The sequence below is a fragment of the Lepisosteus platostomus genome, chromosome 6 (assembly GCF_059453375.1).
Source record: "Lepisosteus platostomus isolate fLepPlt1 chromosome 6, fLepPlt1.hap1, whole genome shotgun sequence".
Lineage (NCBI taxonomy): Eukaryota > Metazoa > Chordata > Actinopteri > Semionotiformes > Lepisosteidae > Lepisosteus > Lepisosteus platostomus.
This window is the reverse complement of record NC_142616.1, coordinates 1,500,001-1,523,049: the sequence shown is the minus strand read 5'-3', so window position 1 is coordinate 1,523,049 and position 23,049 is coordinate 1,500,001. Positions and strand designations below refer to the sequence as shown.

The window sequence follows — 23,049 nt, the reverse complement described above, 5'->3', positions numbered from 1 at the left end:
CTCTCCTCTCTCTCTCAGGTACATGCTCCTCTCCCTCTCTCTCCCCTCTCTCAGGTACACTGTCAGGTACACTCCTCTCCCTCTCTCCTCTCTCTCTCAGGTACACTGCTCCTCTCTCCTCTCTCTCCCCTCTCTCAGGTACACTGCTCCTCTCTCTCTCTCTCCTCTCTCTCAGGTACACTGCTCCTCTCTCTCCCTCTCTCGGGTACATGCTCCTCTCTCTCTCAGGTACATGCTCCTCTCCCTCTCTCTCCTCTCTCTCTCAGGTACATGCTCCTCTCCCTCTCTCTCCTCTCTCTCTCAGGTACATGCTCCTCTCCCTCTCTCTCCCCTCTCTCAGGTACACTGTCAGGTACACTCCTCTCCCTCTCTCCTCTCTCTCTCAGGTACACTGCTCCTCTCTCCTCTCTCTCCCCTCTCTCAGGTACACTGCTCCTCTCAATTTCAATTCAATTCAATTCAAGGTGCTTTATTAGCATGACCGATGGGTACAATCAGTGTTGCCAAAGCAAATAAAAATAATAAAATTAACATAGAACAAAACAAAAATAGAAGTAAAATAAAATCTACAGACATTACAGACATTTACAACAAAGACATATTATAAAATACTGACATATACTGTAGGCAGCTGGAGCATTATTAGGAGACGGACTCACTGTTCCTCAGGCTGTGACAGGAGATCACATACTGGGCTGCCAGATCAACTGAGTTCCCTCCTCCCTCTCCCAGTAGGATTGGGACCTGTTGTGGTTTTGGCAGGTGTGGGAACTCTGGGATTAGATTTCTGAATTTCGGGAAGAATGTTTCTCTAATCCCAGAGTATCTGTCACAGTGCAGTAGGAAGTGCACCTCTGTCTCTATTTCTCCCTGCTGGCAGTGGGAGCACAGCCTGTCCTCTCTGGGCAGCCAGGTCTGCCTGTGTCGCCCAGTTTCTATGGCCAGGTTGTGGTCACTGAGCCTGTACTTCGTCAGGGTCTGTTTCTGTTTGTTATTTTTTATTTTGGTCAAATATTCAGCTAGTGTGTATTGTCTGTTTAAGGTTCTGTAGCAACCCAGTTTGTTGTGTTTGTGTGTGTGTGTCCCAGTGTGTGAGATATTGCTGTTTGATCTGTGCTGTGATGTGGTTGAGTCTGGGTTGTGGTGCTCTAGCAGTGCTGTCCTGATGCTGGTTAGTGTCGGTGTGGCTCAGGTCGGTGAGCCTCAGGACCAGCTGGCTCAGGGGGCTCTGTTTTGGGCTCAGCTCTTGGCTCAGCAGGGCTTTGTGGTGGTAGGAATTTTGGTCGCTGTTTTTTAGGTGTAGCCAATACTTTAATACTCTTTTCTGTATGTTTATCAATAGTGGGTACTGGCCTAATTCGGCCCTGCACAACGTTGTCCCGTTGTCTCTCTCTCTCTCCTCTCTCTCCCCTCTCTCAGGTACACTGCTCCTCTCTCTCCCTCTCTCGGGTACATGCTCCTCTCTCTCTCAGGTACACTGCTCCTCTCCCTCTCTCTCCCCTCTCTCAGGTACTGTCCCTCTCTGGAGTCCAGAGTGCTGCGGTTTCCGGGGCGTCGTCACCAGGTGTGGCTGGAGCCGGAGGGCATGACCTCTGACCTGATGTACCCCCAGGGTCTGTCCATGACCCTGCCGGAGGAGCAGCAGGAGCAGCTGGTCAGATCGATCCCTGGGCTGGAGAGGGCCGAGCTGGTGGTGCCTGGTCAGTGGGCTCTGAGTCTCCCCTCCTCTCCCCATTCAAGGGGCTTTATTAGCATGAGCAACAGGAACAATCAGTGTTGCCAAAGCAAATAAAATAATGAAATATTAGACATTTACTACAAAGACACATAAAGTATTTACATATACTGTAAACATATTGATCATTATAGGGAGACAGACTCACTGTTCCTCAGGCTGGGACAGGAGATCACACACTGTATTATTATTATTGAGAGACAGGCTCACTGTCTGTTCCTCAGGCTGGGACAGGAGATCACACACTGTATTATTATTATTGAGAGACAGGCTCACTGTCTGTTCCTCAGGCTGGGACAGGAGATCACACACTGTATTATTATTATTGAGAGACAGGCTCACTATCTGTTCCTCAGGCTGGGACAGGAGATCACACACTGTATTATTATTATTGAGAGACAGGCTCACTATCTGTTCCTCAGGCTGGTACAGGAGATCACACACTGTATTATTATTATTGAGAGACGGGCTCACTGTCTGTTCCTCAGGCTGGGACAGGAGATCACATACTGTATTATTATTATTGAGAGACGGGCTCACTGTCTGTTCCTCAGGCTGGGACAGGAGATCACACACTGTATTATTATTATTGAGAGACAGGCCCACTGTCTGTTCCTCAGGCTGGGACAGGAGATCACATACTGTATTATTATTATTGAGAGACAGGCTCACTGTCTGTTCCTCAGGCTGGGACAGGAGATCACACACTGTATTATTATTATTGAGAGACAGGCTCACTGTCTGTTCCTCAGGCTGGGACAGGAGATCACACACTGTATTATTATTATTGAGAGACAGGCTCACTGTCTGTTCCTCAGGCTGGGACAGGAGATCACACACTGTATTATTATTATTGAGAGACAGGCTCACTGTCTGTTCCTCAGGCTGGGACAGGAGATCACACACTGTATTATTATTATTGAGAGACAGGCTCACTGTCTGTTCCTCAGGCTGGGACAGGAGATCACACACTGTATTATTATTGAGAGACAGGCTCACTGTCTGTTCCTCAGGCTGGGACAGGAGATCACACACTGTATTGTTATTATTGAGAGACGGGCTCACTGTCTGTTCCTCAGGCTGGGACAGGAGATCACACACTGTATTATTATTATTGAGAGACAGGCTCACTGTCTGTTCCTCAGGCTGGGACAGGAGATCACACACTGTATTATTATTATTGGGAGACAGGCTCACTGTTCCTCAGGCTGGGACAGGAGATCACATACTGGGCTGCCAGATCAACTGAGTTCCCTCCTCCCTCTCCCAGTAGGATTGGGACCCGTTGTGATTCTGGCAGGTGTGGGAACTCTGGGATTAGATTTCTGAGTTTAGGGAAGAATGTTTCTCTAATCCCAGAGTATCCCAGTGCAGTAGGTGTCTCCTCTCTCCCCGCAGGCTATGGTGTTCAGTATGACTATGTGGACCCCACCCAGCTCTCTCACTCCCTCCAGTGCCACACAGTCCAGGGGCTGTTCCTGGCCGGACAGATCAACGGCACCACAGGGTACGAGGAGGCAGCTGCTCAGGTACCGTGATGCTGAAGGGGTCAGATTGCAGCCCCCCCACAGGCCAGACACTGACTCTCACACACAGTCAGGGTCACACTGACCCCACAGGCCCAGACACTGACTCACACACACAGTCAGGGTCACACTGACCCCACAGGCCCAGACACTGACTCTCACACACAGTCAGGGTCACACTGACCCCACAGGCCCAGACACTGGCTCTCACACACAGTCAGGGTCACACTGACCCCACAGGCCCGGACACTGACTCTCACACAGTCAGGGTCACACTGACCCCACAGGCCCGGACACTGACTCTCACACACAGTCAGGGTCACACTGACCCCACAGGCCCAGACACTGACTCTCACACACAGTCAGGGTCACACTGACCCCACAGGCCCAGACACTGACTCTCACACACAGTCAGGGTCACACTGACCCCACAGGCCCAGACACTGACTCACACACACAGTCGGGGTCACACTGACCCCACAGGCCCGGACACTGACTCTCACACACAGTCGGGGTCACACTGACCCCACAGGCCCAGACACTGACTCACACACACAGTCAGGGTCACACTGACCCCACAGGCCCAGACACTGACTCTCACACACAGTCAGGGTCACACTGACCCCACAGGCCCAGACACTGACTCTCACACACAGTCAGGGTCACACTGACCCCCACAGGCCCAGACACTGACTCTCACACACAGTCAGGGTCACACTGACCCCCACAGGCCCAGACACTGACTCACACACACAGTCAGGGTCACACTGACCCCACAGGCCAGACACTGACTCTCACACACAGTCAGGGTCACACTGACCCCACAGGCCAGACACTGACTCTCACACACAGTCAGGGTCACACTGACCCCACAGGTCCAGACACTGACTCTCACACACAGTCAGGGTCACACTGACCCCACAGGCCCGGAGACTGACTCTCACACACAGTCAGGGTCACACTGACCCCACAGGCCCAGACACTGACTCTCACACACAGTCAGGGTCACACTGACCCCACAGGCCCGGACACTGACTCTCACACACAGTCAGGGTCACACTGACCCCACAGGCCCGGACACTGACTCTCACACACAGTCAGGGTCACACTGACCCCACAGGCCCAGACACTGACTCTCACACACAGTCAGGGTCACACTGACCCCACAGGCCCAGACACTGACTCTCACACACAGTCAGGGTCACACTGACCCCACAGGCCCAGACACTGACTCACACACACAGTCGGGGTCACACTGACCCCACAGGCCCGGACACTGACTCTCACACACAGTCGGGGTCACACTGACCCCACAGGCCCAGACACTGACTCACACACACAGTCGGGGTCACACTGACCCCACAGGCCCAGACACTGACTCTCACACACAGTCAGGGTCACACTGACCCCACAGGCCCAGACACTGACTCTCACACACAGTCAGGGTCACACTGACCCCCACAGGCCCAGACACTGACTCTCACACACAGTCAGGGTCACACTGACCCCCACAGGCCCAGACACTGACTCACACACACAGTCAGGGTCACACTGACCCCACAGGCCCAGACACTGACTCTCACACACAGTCAGGGTCACACTGACCCCACAGGCCCAGACACTGACTCTCACACACAGTCAGGGTCACACTGACCCCACAGGCCCAGACACTGACTCTCACACACAGTCAGGGTCACACTGACCCCACAGGCCCAGACACTGACTCTCACACACAGTCAGGGTCACACTGACCCCCACAGGCCCGGACACTGACTCTCACACACAGTCAGGGTCACACTGACCCCACAGGCCCAGACACTGACTCTCACACACAGTCAGGGTCACACTGACCCCCACAGGCCCAGACACTGACTCTCACACACAGTCAGGGTCACACTGACCCCACAGGCCCAGACACTGACTCTCACACACAGTCGGGGTCACACTGACCCCACAGGCCCAGACACTGACTCTCACACACAGTCGGGGTCACACTGACCCCACAGGCCCAGACACTGACTCTCACACACAGTCGGGGTCACACTGACCCCACAGGCCCAGACACTGACTCTCACACACAGTCGGGGTCACACTGACCCCACAGGCCCAGACACTGACTCTCACACACAGTCGGGGTCACACTGACCCCACAGGCCCAGACACTGACTCTCACACACAGTCGGGGTCACACTGACCCCCACAGGCCCAGACACTGACTCTCACACACAGTCAGGGTCACACTGACCCCACAGGCCCAGACACTGACTCTCACACACAGTCGGGGTCACACTGACCCCACAGGCCCAGACACTGACTCTCACACACAGTCGGGGTCACACTGACCCCACAGGCCCAGACACTGACTCTCACACACAGTCGGGGTCACACTGACCCCCACAGGCCCAGACACTGACTCTCACACACAGTCAGGCTCAGGGCATTATGGGATGAGCTGCACTATTGTTGCTGCCTCGTGTCTCCAGTGGCCCGGGTTCGACCGAGGCCCTGCCTGCCTGCCTGCCTGCCTGTGCAGGGTGTCTCCAGCAGGTCCCAGTCAGTTCGCCTGCTGGGTGGCCCTGTCTGAAGGGGGACTCCTGGGAGTTGTAGTCCCGCTCGGGGCCCGGTGGGAGCTGTAGTTCAACGGCGCTGCACCCAGGAAGAGTCCGACGTCTGGCTCTTCAGAGCTTCGCTCTTGTCCTTGTCCTTGACAGACAGAGGACAAGACGGAGGACCACAGCGTATGAAACTGGCCTCGCGCCAGTCACCTGGAGACACCTCCTCCTGTGGGGGACCCCGGCTGCTCAATATGACAGGTCCCCCCGCCAGGGGGCGCCCCTGCCTCGCTCACCACCCCCTCCTCTCTGCGCAGGGGCTGTGGGCCGGCGTGAGCGCCGGGCGCCGCGCCCTCTCCCTGCCCCCGGTCTCCCTCTCGCGGACGGAGAGCTACATCGGGGTGCTGGTGGACGACCTGGTGTCGCGGGGGGTGACTGAGCCGTACCGCATGTTCACCAGCAGGGCCGAGTTCCGCACCAGCCTGCGGCCCGACAACGCCGACCTGCGGCTGACCCCCCGAGGTACCCCGCCGCCGCCCGCCCGCCGCGGCCCCGAACCCCCCAGGCCCCTGGGCCTCGCGGTCCTGAAGCCCCGCCCCCTCTCTGTCCCTGCCAGGGTTCGAGGCTGGCTGCGTGTCGGACCGGCGGTACAGGGAGGCGCTGAGGGCGCGCGGCTCTCTGGAGGAAGGGCTGAGTGCTCTGCGCGCAATCTCGCTCCCTGCCACCAGGTGGCGCCAGCAGCTGAAGGGCATCCCTGTGAGCGAAGGAAAGACGGGACACCTCAGGTCAGTCAGGGTGTGTGTATTAACCCCTCTCTCTCTCAGTGCAGTGTTAATGTACTGGAGTGTCCAGTCAGTGTGTCTGTATTAACCCCTCTCTCTCTCAGTGCAGTGTTAATGTACTGGAGTGTCCAGTCAGTGTGTCTGTATTAACCCCTCTCTCTCTCAGTGCAGTGTTAATGTACTGGAGTGTCCAGTCAGTGTGTCTGTATGAACCCCTCTCTCTCTCAGTGCAGTGTTAATGTACTGGAGTGTCCAGTCAGTGTGTCTGTATTAACCCCTCTCTCTCAGTGCAGTGTTAATGTACTGGAGTGTCCAGTCAGTGTGTCTGTATGAACCCCTCTCTCTCTCAGTGCAGTGTTAATGTACTGGAGTGTCCAGTCAGTGTGTCTGTATTAACCCCTCTCTCTCTCTCAGTGCAGTGTTAATGTACTGGAGTGTCCAGTCAGTGTGTGTGTATTAACCCCCCTCTCTCTCAGTGCAGTGTTAATGTACTGGAGTGTCCAGTCAGTGTGTCTGTATTAACCCCTCTCTCTCTCAGTGCAGTGTTAATGTACTGGAGTGTCCAGTCAGTGTGTCTGTATTAACCCCTCTCTCTCAGTGCAGTGTTAATGTACTGGAGTGTCCAGTCAGTGTGTCTGTATTAACCCCTCTCTCTCTCTCAGTGCAGTGTTAATGTACTGGAGTGTCCAGTCAGTGTGTCTGTATTAACCCCTCTCTCTCTCAGTGCAGTGTTAATGTACTGGAGTGTCCAGTCAGTGTGTCTGTATTAACCCCTCTCTCTCTCAGTGCAGTGTTAATGTACTGGAGTGTCCAGTCAGTGTGTCTGTATGAACCCCTCTCTCTCTCAGTGCAGTGTTAATGTACTGGAGTGTCCAGTCAGTGTGTCTGTATTAACCCCTCTCTCTCAGTGCAGTGTTAATGTACTGGAGTGTCCAGTCAGTGTGTGTGTATTAACCCCTCTCTCTCTCAGTGCAGTGTTAATGTACTGGAGTGTCCAGTCAGTGTGTCTGTATTAACCCCTCTCTCTCTCAGTGCAGTGTTAATGTACTGGAGTGTCCAGTCAGTGTGTCTGTATTAACCCCTCTCTCTCAGTACAGTGTTAATGTACTGGAGTATCCAGTCAGTGTGTCTGTATGAACCCCTCTCTCTCTCTCTCTCTCTCTCAGTGCTCTGGATTTGCTTCAACATCAGGGCGTCACTATGGAGATGTTGGCCTCTGTCTTCCCACATTCCTTAGATCCATATTTGGAGTTTTCAGAACGACTGAAGATTGAGGGTAGGTGAATTTAAAGAGTTTATAGGTCTTTATGCCTCTCTGTGCAGTGTGTCTGTATTAACCCCTCTCTCTCTCTCAGTGCAGTGTTAATGTACTGGAGTGTCCAGTCAGTGTGTGTGTGTATTAACCCCTCTCTCTCTCAGTGCAGTGTTAATGTACTGGAGTGTCCAGTCAGTGTGTGTGTATTAACCCCTCTCTCTCAGTGCAGTGTTAATGTACTGGAGTGTCCAGTCAGTGTGTCTGTATTAACCCCTCTCTCTCAGTGCAGTGTTAATGTACTGGAGTGTCCAGTCAGTGTGTCTGTATTAACCCCTCTCTCTCTCAGTGCAGTGTTAATGTACTGGAGTGTCCAGTCAGTGTGTCTGTATTAACCCCTCTCTCTCTCAGTGCAGTGTTCATGTACTGTAGTGTCCAGTCAGTGTGTCTGTATTAACCCCTCTCTCTTTCTCAGTGCAGTGTTAATGTACTGGAGTGTCCAGTCAGTGTGTCTGTATTAACCCCTCTCTCTCTCTCTCAGTGCAGTGTTAATGTACTGGAGTGTCCAGTCAGTGTGTCTGTATGAACCCCTCTCTCTCTCAGTGCAGTGTTAATGTACTGGAGTGTCCAGTCAGTGTGTGTGTATTAACCCCTCTCTCTCTCAGTGCAGTGTTAATGTACTGGAGTGTCCAGTCAGTGTGTCTGTATTAACCCCTCTCTCTCTTAGTGCAGTGTTAATGTACTGGAGTGTCCAGTCAGTGTGTCTCTATTAACCCCTCTCTCTCTCAGTGCAGTGTTAATGTACTGGAGTGTCCAGTCAGTGTGTGTGTATTAACCCCCCTCTCTCTCAGTGCAGTGTTAATGTACTGGAGTGTCCAGTCAGTGTGTCTGTATTAACCCCTCTCTCTCTCAGTGCAGTGTTCCTGTACTGGAGTGTCCAGTCAGTGTGTCTGTATTAACCCCTCTCTCTCTCAGTGCAGTGTTCATGTACTGGAGTGTCCAGTCAGTGTGTCTGTATTAACCCCTCTCTCTCTCAGTGCAGTGTTAATGTACTGGAGTGTCCAGGCAGTGTGTGTGTATGAACCCCTCTCTCTCTCAGTGCAGTGTTCATGTACTGGAGTGTCCAGTCAGTGTGTCTGTATTAACCCCTCTCTCTCTCAGTGCAGTGTTAATGTACTGGAGTGTCCAGTCAGTGTGTCTGTATGAACCCCTCTCTCTCTCAGTGCAGTGTTAATGTACTGGAGTGTCCAGTCAGTGTGTGTGTATTAACCCCTCTCTCTCTCAGTGCAGTGTTAATGTACTGGAGTGTCCAGTCAGTGTGTCTGTATTAACCCCTCTCTCTCTTAGTGCAGTGTTAATGTACTGGAGTGTCCAGTCAGTGTGTCTCTATTAACCCCTCTCTCTCTCAGTGCAGTGTTAATGTACTGGAGTGTCCAGTCAGTGTGTGTGTATTAACCCCCCTCTCTCTCAGTGCAGTGTTAATGTACTGGAGTGTCCAGTCAGTGTGTCTGTATTAACCCCTCTCTCTCCCAGTGCAGTGTTAATGTCTGGAGTGTCCAGTCAGTGTGTCTGTATTAACCCCTCTCTCTCTCAGTGCAGTGTTAATGTACTGGAGTGTCCAGTCAGTGTGTCTGTATGAACCCCTCTCTCTCTCAGTGCAGTGTTAATGTACTGGAGTGTCCAGTCAGTGTGTCTGTATGAACCCCTCTCTCTCAGTGCAGTGTTGATGTACTGGAGTGTCAGTCAGTGTCTGTATGAACCCCTCTCTCTCTCCCAGCTGTGTACCTCCCTCACTCGGAGCAGCAGCAGCAGGAGATGCTCAGGGTTCGACAGGAGGAGAGTCTCCTTCTTCCTCGGGACCTGGATTACTTCTCCCTGCAGGCGTCCCTGTCGCAGGAGGTCAGAGAGGTGCTGGACAGAGCCCGGCCCCCAACGGTCAGTCCCCGACAGCAGTCATGAGTGCAGTATGAGTGCGCCCCCTGTTTGTCAGGGCGGGGAGTGCCCTCCGAAAAAGTAGACAACTTCAGTGTTCAGTGAGACAGCCTCTCTCTCTCTCTGTGTGTGTGTGTGTGTGTGTGTGTGTGTGTGTGTGTGTGTGTGTGTGTGTGTGTGTGTGTGTGTGTGTGTGTGTGTGTGTTCAGGGGTGGAGCTGGGGTGTGTGATCATACCAGGGCTCAGTGAGACAGCCCCTCTCTGTGCAGGGACAGGGGTCAGGCTGTCTCTCTCTCTGTGAGAGTGGACGCGGGGGTGCTCTGTGTTTGACTTCTCTCTCTCTGTCTCCTCCACAGCTCGGGGCCGCCTCTCGGCTGGCAGGAGTGACCCCTGCTGCTCTTGTCCACCTGCTGCACTACGTCTCCAAGAGGGAGAGACAGAGAGACACTGGGGCGCAGCAGCGAGAGAGGGACAGAGAGGTGGAGGAGGCAGTATAGAGGGGGAGGGAGGTAGGGAGAGGTGGACAAGGCAGAGAGAGGGACAGGGGAGAGAGGAGTACAGGGTGAGTGGAAGAGAGATACAGCAGATAAACTCACAACGCAAGAAAGTACAGCTGTGTATCTCACTGGTGACAATTTAATCTCTTTCTGCTATCAAAAACTACAGAACAATAAAACCATTTTTAAGAAGCATTGTGTTGGAATGGTCTTTTCTGTACACAGGCCAGCCTGTTGCACTGTCCCAGAGCTCTCTGTGTGTGTGAATACACAGGCCAGCCTGCAGGGGGCACAGTGTCCACACTATCCCAGAGCTCTGTGTGTGTGTGTGTGTGTGTGTGAATACACAGGCCAGCCTGCAAGGGGCACAGTGTCCACACTGTCCCAGAGCTGTGTGTGTGTGTGTGTGTGTGTGTGTGTGTGTGAGAGAGAGTACACAGGCCAGCCTGCAGGGGGCACAGTGTCCACACTATCCCAGAGCTCTGTGTGTGTGTGTGTGTGTGTGTGTGTGTGTGTGTGTGTGTGTGTGTGTGTGTGTGTGTGTGTGTGTGTGTGTGAATACACAGGCCAGCCTGCAAGGGGCACAGTGTCCACACTGTCCCAGAGCTGTGTGTGTGTGTGTGTGTGTGTGTGTGTGTGAGAGAGAGTACACAGGCCAGCCTGCAGGGGGCACAGTGTCCACACTATCCCAGAGCTCTGTGTGTGTGTGTGTGTGTGTGTGTGTGTGTGTGTGTGTGTGTGTGTGTGTGTGTGTGTGTGTGTGAATACACAGGCCAGCCTGCAACGGGCACAGTGTCCACACTATCCCAGAGCTCTGTGTGTGTGTGTGTGTGTGTGTGTGAATACACAGGCCAGCCTGCAAGGGGCACAGTGTCCACACTATCCCAGAGCTCTGTGTGTGTGTGTGTGTGTGTGTGTGTGTGTGTGTGTGTGAATACACAGGCCAGCCTGCAAGGGGCACAGTGTCCACACTGTCCCAGAGCTCTGTGTGTGTGTGTGTGTGTGTGTGTGTGTGTGTGTGTGTGTGTGTGTGTGTGTGTGTGTGTGTGTGCGCAGATGCACTAACAGTAAACCAGCAGCGACAGCAGGCTGACAGCAACGCACAGCGGGGGCCACATGGGGCCCCGGGTCCCCGCCCACGCCGAGGCGGCCGTCTCCGCGGAGGGGAAGAAGAAATCGAGCGGACGTTTCGCCTCCGGGAGCGCTCTGCCCCTGGGGGACTGTGGGAAGACTGTGGCGTCGGCGAAGGAGACCTGTGTGGTCAGTGAGATGGGGACGGACAGCGGGCACTGAGGGCGAGAGACAGACACAGGTAAGCACGCACCTGAGGGGGACAGGTACCCCACAACAACACACTGATCCTAACAATAACACAGTGTGTGAGCTCCTGTCCCAGCCTGAGGAACAGACAGTGAGCCCGTCTCTCAATAATAATAATACAGTGTGTGATCTCCTGTCCCAGCCTGAGGAACAGACAGTGAGCCCGTCTCTCAATAATAATAATACAGTGTGTGATCTCCTGTCCCAGCCTGAGGAACAGACAGTGAGCCTGTCTCTCAATAATAATAATACAGTGTGTGATCTCCTGTCCCAGCCTGAGGAACAGACAGTGAGCCTGTCTCTCAATAATAATAATACAGTGTGTGATCTCCTGTCCCAGCCTGAGGAACAGACAGTGAGCCTGTCTCTCAATAATAATAATACAGTGTGTGATCTCCTGTCCCAGCCTGAGGAACAGACAGTGAGCCCGTCTCTCAATAATAATAATACAGTGTGTGAGCTCCTGTCCCAGCCTGAGGAACAGACAGTGAGCCCGTCTCTCAATAATAATAATACAGTGTGTGATCTCCTGTCCCAGCCTGAGGAACAGACAGTGAGCCCGTCTCTCAATAATAATAATACAGTGTGTGATCTCCTGTCCCAGCCTGAGGAACAGACAGTGAGCCTGTCTCTCAATAATAATAATACAGTGTGTGATCTCCTGTCCCAGCCTGAGGAACAGACAGTGAGCCTGTCTCTCAATAATAATAATACAGTGTGTGATCTCCTGTCCCAGCCTGAGGAACAGACAGTGAGCCTGTCTCTCAATAATAATAATACAGTGTGTGATCTCCTGTCCCAGCCTGAGGAACAGACAGTGAGCCCGTCTCTCAATAATAATAATACAGGTGTGATCTCCTGTCCCAGCCTGAGGAACAGACAGTGAGCCCGTCTCTCAATAATAATAATACAGTGTGTGATCTCCTGTCCCAGCCTGAGGAACAGACAGTGAGCCTGTCTCTCAATAATAATAATACAGTGTGTGATCTCCTGTCCCAGCCTGAGGAACAGACAGTGAGCCCGTCTCTCAATAATAATAATACAGGTGTGATCTCCTGTCCCAGCCTGAGGAACAGACAGTGAGCCTGTCTCTCAATAATAATACTACAGTGTGTGATCTCCTGTCCCAGCCTGAGGAACAGACAGTGAGCCTGTCTCTCAATAATAATAATACAGTGTGTGATCTCCTGTCCCAGCCTGAGGAACAGACAGTGAGCCTGTCTCTCCATTGTGCTGTATAGGTTGCATGTAACTGTATGATGATGTGTTTGTATTGAAATGAGAGTAGAGGCGAGAGGGGAGAGAGAGACAGATGGGAGAGGCAGTTTGTATGAGAGAAGGGGAGGGCTCTGGACTTGGACAGACAAAGAGACATTAGGTAGATGGGGGCTGTTACCTGGACCAGACGACAGTGGAACGTGAGTTTGGCCCCCAGGATGTGCGCCTGGGGCAGAGAGAGGAGGCCCCTGTGTGCCCAGAGGAACCGGAGAGACAGAGAGGTGGGGAGCAGGCAGCCGGACTCACAGCGCTGCTCCTGAGACAGAGAGAGACGGGAGTCTGCCTGCAGTCCAGCCCCACAGCACAGAGAGACAGAGACAGACGGGAGTCTGCCTGCAGTCCAGCCCCACAGCACAGAGAGACAGAGACAGACGGGAGTCTGCCTGCAGTCCAGCCCCACAGCACAGAGAGACAGAGAGGGACAGGAGTCTGCCTGCAGTCCAGCCCCACAGGACACAGAGAGACAGAGACAGACGGGAGTCTGCCTGCAGTCCAGCCCCACAGGACACAGAGAGACAGAGACAGACAGGAGTCTGCCTGCAGTCCAGCCCCACAGCACAGAGAGACAGAGACAGACAGGAGTCTGCCTGCAGTCCAGCCCCACAGCACAGAGAGACAGAGACAGACGGGAGTCTGCCTGCAGTCCAGCCCCACAGGACACAGAGAGACAGAGACAGACGGGAGTCTGCCTGCAGTCCAGCCCCACAGCACAGAGAGACAGAGACAGACGGGAGTCTGCCTGCAGTCCAGCCCCACAGGACACAGAGAGACAGAGACAGACGGGAGTCTGCCTGCAGTCCAGCCCCACAGCACAGAGAGACAGAGACAGACAGGAGTCTGCCTGCAGTCCAGCCCCACAGGACACAGAGAGACAGAGACAGACAGGAGTCTGCCTGCAGTCCAGCCCCACAGCACAGAGAGACAGAGACAGACAGGAGTCTGCCTGCAGTCCAGCCCCACAGCACAGAGAGACAGAGACAGACAGGAGTCTGCCTGCAGTCCAGCCCCACAGGACACAGAGAGACAGAGACAGACGGGAGTCTGCCTGCAGTCCAGCCCCACAGCACAGAGAGACAGAGACAGACGGGAGTCTGCCTGCAGTCCAGCCCCACAGGACACAGAGAGACAGAGACAGACGGGAGTCTGCCTGCAGTCCAGCCCCACAGCACAGAGAGACAGAGACAGACAGGAGTCTGCCTGCAGTCCAGCCCCACGGCACAGAGAGACAGAGACAGACGGGAGTCTGCCTGCAGTCCAGCACACACGCCAGAGAGACAGAGACAGACGGGAGTCTGCCTGCAGTCCAGCCCCACAGCACAGAGAGACAGAAACAGACAGGAGTCTGCCTGCAGTCCAGCCCCACAGGACACAGAGAGACAGAGACAGACAGGAGTCTGCCTGCAGTCCAGCCCCACAGCACAGAGAGACAGAGACAGACAGGAGTCTGCCTGCAGTCCAGCCCCACAGGACACAGAGAGACAGAGACAGACAGGAGTCTGCCTGCAGTCCAGCCCCACAGCACAGAGAGACAGAGACAGACAGGAGTCTGCCTGCAGTCCAGCCCCACAGGACACAGAGAGACAGAGACAGACAGGAGTCTGCCTGCAGTCCAGCCCCACAGGACACAGAGAGACAGAGACAGACGGGAGTCTGCCTGCAGTCCAGCCCCACAGGACACAGAGAGACAGAGACAGACGGGAGTCTGCCTGCAGTCCAGCCCCACAGCACAGAGAGACAGAGACAGACGGGAGTCTGCCTGCAGTCCAGCCCCACAGGACACAGAGAGAGGCGTTACCCCAGCAGCAAGGGGGCAGTCCTGCACGATGACCCTCGTCCAGTCAGCCTCCCTGCCAGGCTGGGCGCCCCCAGTCACTGCTACGAGCTCAGGAGACAGGTCTCCCAGGAGGACCTGAGAGACTTCTGTCTGGAGCTCAGAGCAACTGAGAGACGAGGAGCTGGAGAGAGAGAGAGAGGGGTTAATACACACACACTGACTGGACACTCCAGTACATTAACACTGCACTGAGAGAGAGAGAGAGAGAGAGGGGTTAATACAGACACACTGACTGGACACTCCAGTACATTAACACTGCACTGAGAGAGAGAGAGGGGTTAATACAGACACACTGACTGGACACTCCAGTACATTAACACTGCACTGAGAGAGAGAGAGGGGTTAATACAGACACACTGACTGGACACTCCAGTACATTAACACTGCACTGAGAGAGAGAGAGGGGTTCATACAGACACACTGACTGGACACTGCAGTACATTAACACTGCACTGAGAGAGAGAGAGGGGTTAATACAGACACACTGACTGGACACTCCAGTACATTAACACTGCACTGAGAGAGAGAGGGGTTAATACAGACACACTGACTGGACACTCCAGTACATTAACACTGCACTGAGAGAGAGAGGGGTTAATACACACACACTGACTGGACACTCCAGTACATTAACACTGCACTGAGAGAGAGGGGTTAATACAGACACACTGACTGGACACTCCAGTACATTAACACTGCACTGAGAGAGAGAGGGGTTCATACAGACACACTGACTGGACACTCCAGTACATTAACACTGCACTGAGAGAGAGAGGGTTGTACCTGAACAAACAGCCACTGATGTAGTTGTGAGCGAAGAGCACTGGTGTTCGGGGTACAGCGGAGCACCCCCCTGCCTCTGACACCCCCAGAACCAGGACCTGCGTCGGTGACTCAGGAGGAACAGCGACACTGACTGACTGGCTGGCTGGGAACACCCCCACACCCACCCCCCCACACACACCCCCACACACACACACACACACACACACACCCCCACACACACACACACACACACACCCTCCGATTAGAGGATACAGGCTGGACTTCGCCCTGGCGCTGGCCAATCACGGGACTCCCTGGGAACAGCCCCGCCCCAGGGGTGGGGCCCGGTGGGGGAGTGGGCGTGGCCGCCTGGGGGAGACAGGAAGGAGGGCGTCGGTGAGCCCGCGGGGCACCAGTGTCAGGGGGTCGGGGTCGGGGGTCGGCGTACCTGGTAGGCGACGGCGTGCTGCTGGCGCAGGCGGAGGGGGGTGGCCACGCTGGTCAGCGTGACGGACACCGAGGCGCCCAGGAGCTGACCGCGGCCCGAGTAGGTCACCACGTAGGACACCTGCCCGGACGAGAGGCGCAGAGCTGACCGCACCGCACTGACCCGGTCAGGGGTCAGGGGTCAGGGGTCAGGGGTCAGGGCAGAACGACCTCTGACCTTCGAGACGACGTTGGAGCAGACATCTCCTCGCAGGCCAGGTGAAGGCCACTCGGCGACTGGGAGCACTGGGACCTAGGAGACAGAGAGGCTGAGGGACACTGGGAGCAAGTTCAAGTTTATTGTCATTGTACTCACACAGGTGTATGAGTATATACAGCATACGAGAAGAATGACAATATACTCATATACCGGTCATTGTACTCATACACAGGTGTATGAGTATATACAGCAAACGAGAAGAATGACAATATACTCATATACCGGTCATTGTACTCATATACAGGCATATGGTATAACGAAATGCTGTTTGTCTGGCTCTCAGACGATAGGTCGTACAAATAAAACAACAACAATACCATTGTATATTAAAAGAAAGACAGAGACTACAGGCAGTGTGCAAAAACAACAACAACAGCTGTGCAAAGACATGCCTCAGCAGAATGAGATGAAGGGATAGAAACGATGGGGAGTGAGCTTCTTGACACGTGAGGGAGAGGCCGACTTCACTGTGTGTTTGGGGTTCTGGTGAGAAAGAAGGCACTGTGAGGTTCAGGTCATAGGTCAGAGGTGAGAGGTGAGAGGGGAGGTGAGAGAGGCTGGGAGTTTGATAGTACGGGGGTAAAAACGGTCTCCGAGTCTGGCAGTCTGGGCCCGAATGCTCCGGTACCGGTCTTTGATGATGCTCAGAGCTTTCCTCAAGCAACGGCTGTCACCAGTGTCCTGTATGGATGGGAGGGCAGCCCCAGTGATGGACTGGGCAGTTTTCTCCACCCGCCGTGGGGCTCTGCGGTCAGCAGCACTGCAGTTGCCACACCACAGCGGTCAGTGTGCTTTCTGTAGAGGCCAGTGAGGACCTGGGGACAGATCTCAGCCTTCCTCAACCGTCTGAGGAAGCACAGGCGCTGTTGAGCTCTCTTGATCAGACGGGTGGTGTTGAGAGACCATGCGAGGTCCTCGGTGATGTGGACACCAAGGAGTTTGAAGTTCCTGACCCTTTCCCCTTCAGTCCTGTAGATGTGGACAGGGGCATGTCCAGTTTGCAGCTTCCTGAAATCAACGATCAGCTCCTCGGTTTTGCTGACGTTGAGGGTGAGGTTGTTGTCATCACACCACGTTGTAAGGAGACTGACCTCCTCCCTGTAGGCCCTCTCATCATCGTCTGTGATCAGACCCACAACTGTGGGGTCATCGGCAAACTTGATGATGGAGTTGGTGTTGTGTTTGGCCTTCCAGTCGTGGGTGTAGAGGGAGCAGAGCAATGGACTAAGCACACACCCCTGGGGGACCCCAGTGTTCAGAGTTAGGGTGCTGGAGGTGTGGTTTCCAAGCCTGCCAGCCTGAGGTCTGCCTGTCAGGAAGTCCCGAGTCCAGTTGCCGAGGGTGGTGTTTCTGGACTAGTTTCTCTGGGATGATGGTGTTACAGGCTGAGCTAGTCGGTGAATAGCAGTCCTGCGTATGTGTTCTTTTTGTCCAGATGGGACAGGGCCGTGTGGGTGGCAATGGAGACTGCGTCACCTGTGGATCTGCTGGGCCGGGGGGTGAACTGGTACTGGTCCGGTGTGTTCGGCGTGGTGTCCTTAACGTGCTCATGACCAGCCTCTCGGAGCTCTTCATGGTGACGGGTCACTGGGGCTCTCTGCGGGACTGGTGGGGACTACGGCTTGGGCCAACGACACGTTGAAAGTGTCTGTGAAGACCCCCGCCGCCTCGCGCGGGTTCGCTCCGGGCGCAGGCTCCGAGTCCCGCCGCCTTGCGCGGGTTCGCCCCGGGCGCAGGTCCCCTCGCCTGCAGGCAGAGAGCAGCTGGCTGGTTCGGCGTTGGTGGCTTCAAACTGAGCACAGAAGGTGTTGAGCTCGCCGGGCAGGGGGGCTCTGTGGGCAGGCGCACAGACGTTCTTCCTCTTGCAGTCCGTGAGGGCCCGAACACCTTGCCCCAGGCGCCTTGGGTCACGGGTGCTGAGGAGCTCCTCCGATTCCTGGTTGAGGTGTTTACTACCATGGTTCAGACTGCTCCTGGCTGCCCTGGGCTCGGATGTGCTGCCCGATTTGAATGCTGCTTGATGAGGGTGCGAACCTCACTGTTCATCCATGGCTTGATGGGAAGATCCGCTCTCTTCCGCGAGTGTGACATCGTCGGCACACGGCCCGCTGGAGCTGGGGACGGGCGTCGGTGTGACCCCGTGTGGCCCGGTCCCGCAGGACCGACACTCTGGAGCGGAGCCGGGGGCAGGAACAGAGGGGTACGGTCTTGTGGGCGAGCCGAGCCCGTGGGCGAGCGTGTTCTCTCCTCTCGTCGGGAAGGAGGCCGGCTGATGGGATTTCGGGAGAACGGAGGCGAGATTTGTGGGACTGAAGGCACCCGCACCGATCAAGCCTGCGTCTCCAGCGAGCCGGGGCGCGATGTGAGCTCCCTCAGCAGAGAGGAGGGGCGCTCGATCAGGAGACACCCCGGGGTGAGCAGGTTCCTGTGTGTCTACAGCAGTGTCTCCAGCGAGCCGGGGCGAGATGTGAGCTCCCTCAGCAGAGAGGAGGGGCGCTCGATCAGGAGACACCCCGGGGTGAGCAGGTTCCTGTGTGTCTACAGCAGTGTCTCCAGCGAGCCGGGGCGAGATGTGAGCTCCCTCAGCAGAGAGGAGGGGCGCTCGATCAGGAGACACCCCGGGGTGAGCAGGTTCCTGTGTGTCTACAGCAGTGTCTCCAGCGAGCCGGGGCGAGATGTGAGCTCCCTCAGCAGAGAGGAGGGGCGCTCGATCGGGAGACACCCCGGGGTGAGCAGGTTCCTGTGTGTCTACAGCAGTGTCTCCAGCGAGCCGGGGCGAGATGTGAGCTCCCTCAGCAGAGAGGAGGGGCACTCGATCAGGAGACACCCCGGGGTGAGCAGGTTCCTGTGTGTCTACAGCAGTGTCTCCAGCGAGCCGGGGCGCGATGTGAGCTCCCTCAGCAGAGAGGAGGGGCCCTCGATCAGGAGACACCCCGGGGTGAGCAGGTTCCTGTGTGTCTACAGCAGTGTCTCCAGCGAGCCGGGGCGCGATGTGAGCTCCCTCAGCAGAGAGGAGGGGCCCTCGATCAGGAGACACCCCGGGGTGAGCAGGTTCCTGTGTGTCTACAGCAGGGTGCAGCGTCTCCAGCGAGCCGGGGCGCGATGTGAGCTCCCTCAGCAGAGAGGAGGGGCGCTCGATCAGGAGACACCCCGGGGTGAGCAGGTTCCTGTGTGTCTACAGCAGTGTCTCCAGCGAGCCGGGGCGCGATGTGAGCTCCCTCAGCAGAGAGGAGGGGCGCTCGATCAGGAGACACCCCGGGGTGAGCAGGTTCCTGTGTGTCTACAGCAGTGTCTCCAGCGAGCCGGGGCGCGATGTGAGCTCCCTCAGCAGAGAGGAGGGGCGCTCGATCGGGAGACACCCCGGGGTGAGCAGGTTCCTGTGTGTCTACAGCAGTGTCTCCAGCGAGCCGGGGCGCGATGTGAGCTCCCTCAGCAGAGAGGAGGGGCGCTCGATCGGGAGACACCCCGGGGTGAGCAGGTTCCTGTGTGTCTACAGCAGTGTCTCCAGCGAGCCGGGGCGCGATGTGAGCTCCCTCAGCAGAGAGGAGGGGCGCTCGATCAGGAGACACCCCGGGGTGAGCAGGTTCCTGTGTGTCTACAGCAGTGTCTCCAGCGAGCCGGGGCGAGATGTGAGCTCCCTCAGCAGAGAGGAGGGGCGCTCGATCGGGAGACACCCCGGGGTGAGCAGGTTCCTGTGTGTCTACAGCAGGGTGCAGTGTCTCCAGCGAGCCGGGGCGAGATGTGAGCTCCCTCAGCAGAGAGGAGGGGCACTCGATCAGGAGACACCCCGGGGTGAGCAGGTTCCTGTGTGTCTACAGCAGTGTCTCCAGCGAGCCGGGGCGCGATGTGAGCTCCCTCAGCAGAGAGGAGGGGCGCTCGATCAGGAGACACCCCGGGGTGAGCAGGTTCCTGTGTGTCTACAGCAGTGTCTCCAGCGAGCCGGGGCGAGATGTGAGCTCCCTCAGCAGAGAGGAGGGGCACTCGATCAGGAGACACCCCGGGGTGAGCAGGTTCCTGTGTGTCTACAGCAGGGTGCAGCGTCTTCAGCGAGCCGGGGCGCGATGTGAGCTCCCTCAGCAGAGAGGAGGGGCACTCGATCAGGAGACACCCCGGGGTGAGCAGGTTCCTGTGTGTCTACAGCAGTGTCTCCAGCGAGCCGGGGCGAGATGTGAGCTCCCTCAGCAGAGAGGAGGGGCACTCGATCAGGAGACACCCCGGGGTGAGCAGGTTCCTGTGTGTCTACAGCAGTGTCTCCAGCGAGCCGGGGTGAGATGTGAGCTCCCTCAGCAGAGAGGAGGGGCGCTCGATCGGGAGACACCCCGGGGTGAGCAGGTTCCTGTGTGTCTACAGCAGTGTCTCCAGCGAGCCGGGGTGAGATGTGAGCTCCCTCAGCAGAGAGGAGGGGCCCTCGATCAGGAGACACCCCGGGGTGAGCAGGTTCCTGTGTGTCTACAGCAGGGTGCAGTGTCTCCAGCGAGCCGGGGTGAGATGTGAGCTCCCTCAGCAGAGAGGAGGGGCACTCGATCAGGAGACACCCCGGGGTGAGCAGGTTCCTGTGTGTCTACAGCAGTGTCTCCAGCGAGCCGGGGTGAGATGTGAGCTCCCTCAGCAGAGAGGAGGGGCACTCGATCAGGAGACACCCCGGGGTGAGCAGGTTCCTGTGTGTCTACAGCAGTGTCTCCAGCGAGCCGGGGCGAGATGTGAGCTCCCTCAGCAGAGAGGAGGGGCGCTCGATCAGGAGACACCCCGGGGTGAGCAGGTTCCTGTGTGTCTACAGCAGTGTCTCCAGCGAGCCGGGGTGAGATGTGAGCTCCCTCAGCAGAGAGGAGGGGCCCTCGATCAGGAGACACCCCGGGGTGAGCAGGTTCCTGTGTGTCTACAGCAGTGTCTCCAGCGAGCCGGGGCGAGATGTGAGCTCCCTCAGCAGAGAGGAGGGGCACTCGATCGGGAGACACCCCGGGGTGAGCAGGTTCCTGTGTGTCTACAGCAGGGTGCAGTGTCTCCAGCGAGCCGGGGCGCGATGTGAGCTCCCTCAGCAGAGAGGAGGGGCACTCGATCAGGAGACACCCCGGGGTGAGCAGGTTCCTGTGTGTCTACAGCAGGGTGCAGTGTCTCCAGCGAGCCGGGGCGCGATGTGAGCTCCCTCAGCAGAGAGGAGGGGCCCTCGATCGGGAGACACCCCGGGGTGAGCAGGTTCCTGTGTGTCTACAGCAGGGTGCAGTGTCTCCAGCGAGCCGGGGCGAGATGTGAGCTCCCTCAGCAGAGAGGAGGGGCGCTCGATCAGGAGACACCCCGGGGTGAGCAGGTTCCTGTGTGTCTACAGCAGGGTGCAGTGTCTCCAGCGAGCCGGGGTGAGATGTGAGCTCCCTCAGCAGAGAGGAGGGGCGCTCGATCAGGAGACACCCCGGGGTGAGCAGGTTCCTGTGTGTCTACAGCAGTGTCTCCAGCGAGCCGGGGCGCGATGTGAGCTCCCTCAGCAGAGAGGAGGGGCGCTCGATCGGGAGACACCCCGGGGTGAGCAGGTTCCTGTGTGTCTACAGCAGCGTCTCCAGCGAGCCGGGGCGCGATGTGAGCTCCCTCAGCAGAGAGGAGGGGCACTCGATCAGGAGACACCCCGGGGTGAGCAGGTTCCTGTGTGTCTACAGCAGTGTCTCCAGCGAGCCGGGGTGAGATGTGAGCTCCCTCAGCAGAGAGGAGGGGCGCTCGATCAGGAGACACCCCGGGGTGAGCAGGTTCCTGTGTGTCTACAGCAGGGTGCAGCGTCTTCAGCGAGCCGGGGTGAGATGTGAGCTCCCTCAGCAGAGAGGAGGGGCGCTCGATCAGGAGACACCCCGGGGTGAGCAGGTTCCTGTGTGTCTACAGCAGGGTGCAGCGTCTTCAGCGAGCCGGGGTGAGATGTGAGCTCCCTCAGCAGAGAGGAGGGGCGCTCGATCAGGAGACACCCCGGGGTGAGCAGGTTCCTGTGTGTCTACAGCAGTGTCTCCAGCGAGCCGGGGCGCGATGTGAGCTCCCTCAGCAGAGAGGAGGGGCACTCGATCAGGAGACACCCCGGGGTGAGCAGGTTCCTGTGTGTCTACAGCAGTGTCTCCAGCGAGCCGGGGTGAGATGTGAGCTCCCTCAGCAGAGAGGAGGGGCGCTCGATCAGGAGACACCCCGGGGTGAGCAGGTTCCTGTGTGTCTACAGCAGGGTGCAGTGTCTCCAGCGAGCCGGGGTGAGATGTGAGCTCCCTCAGCAGAGAGGAGGGGCCCTCGATCAGGAGACACCCCGGGGTGAGCAGGTTCCTGTGTGTCTACAGCAGTGTCTCCAGCGAGCCGGGGTGAGATGTGAGCTCCCTCAGCAGAGAGGAGGGGCGCTCGATCGGGAGACACCCCGGGGTGAGCAGGTTCCTGTGTGTCTACAGCAGGGTGCAGCGTCTCCAGCGAGCCGGGGCGAGATGTGAGCTCCCTCAGCAGAGAGGAGGGGCGCTCGATCAGGAGACACCCCGGGGTGAGCAGGTTCCTGTGTGTCTACAGCAGTGTCTCCAGCGAGCCGGGGCGAGATGTGAGCTCCCTCAGCAGAGAGGAGGGGCGCTCGATCAGGAGACACCCCGGGGTGAGCAGGTTCCTGTGTGTCTACAGCAGTGTCTCCAGCGAGCCGGGGCGAGATGTGAGCTCCCTCAGCAGAGAGGAGGGGCCCTCGATCGGGAGACACCCCGGGGTGAGCAGGTTCCTGTGTGTCTACAGCAGGGTGCAGTGTCTCCAGCGAGCCGGGGCGCGATGTGAGCTCCCTCAGCAGAGAGGAGGGGCCCTCGATCAGGAGACACCCCGGGGTGAGCAGGTTCCTGTGTGTCTACAGCAGCGTCTCCAGCGAGCCGGGGCGCGATGTGAGCT

The 23,049-nt window shown here is 56.8% G+C and overlaps 2 protein-coding genes across 6 annotated transcripts in view; one reads left to right on the top strand and one right to left on the bottom strand.

Moving 5' to 3' along the window:
- Positions 1–10,468, top strand: part of mto1 (mitochondrial tRNA translation optimization 1) — a 42,006-nt gene extending 31,538 nt beyond the window's left edge. For all 3 annotated transcript variants that reach the window (XM_088633800.1, XM_088633803.1, XM_088633802.1), the window contains exons 7-13: positions 1,510–1,700; positions 3,134–3,264; positions 6,131–6,335; positions 6,430–6,598; positions 7,762–7,871; positions 9,625–9,782; positions 10,136–10,468. In XM_088633800.1, the coding sequence (XP_088489926.1) occupies positions 1,510–1,700; positions 3,134–3,264; positions 6,131–6,335; positions 6,430–6,598; positions 7,762–7,871; positions 9,625–9,782; positions 10,136–10,276 (1,105 nt within the window). In that variant the 3' untranslated portion in view covers positions 10,277–10,468. The remainder of the gene's footprint in view (positions 1–1,509; positions 1,701–3,133; positions 3,265–6,130; positions 6,336–6,429; positions 6,599–7,761; positions 7,872–9,624; positions 9,783–10,135) is intronic.
- The window catches only part of LOC148659552 (tectonic-3-like), a 30,005-nt gene continuing 17,343 nt past the window's right edge, over positions 10,388–23,049 (bottom strand). For 2 of the 3 annotated variants that reach the window (XM_088633805.1, XM_088633804.1), the window contains exons 9-15: positions 16,138–16,212; positions 15,922–16,041; positions 15,747–15,842; positions 15,492–15,589; positions 14,670–14,829; positions 12,993–13,130; positions 10,388–11,565 (exon numbers count right to left, since the gene is read on the bottom strand). In XM_088633805.1, the coding sequence (XP_088489931.1) occupies positions 11,338–11,565; positions 12,993–13,130; positions 14,670–14,829; positions 15,492–15,589; positions 15,747–15,842; positions 15,922–16,041; positions 16,138–16,212 (915 nt within the window). In that variant the 3' untranslated portion in view covers positions 10,388–11,337. The remainder of the gene's footprint in view (positions 11,566–12,992; positions 13,131–14,669; positions 14,830–15,491; positions 15,590–15,746; positions 15,843–15,921; positions 16,042–16,137; positions 16,213–23,049) is intronic. The other variant, XM_088633806.1, reaches the window with a different exon arrangement.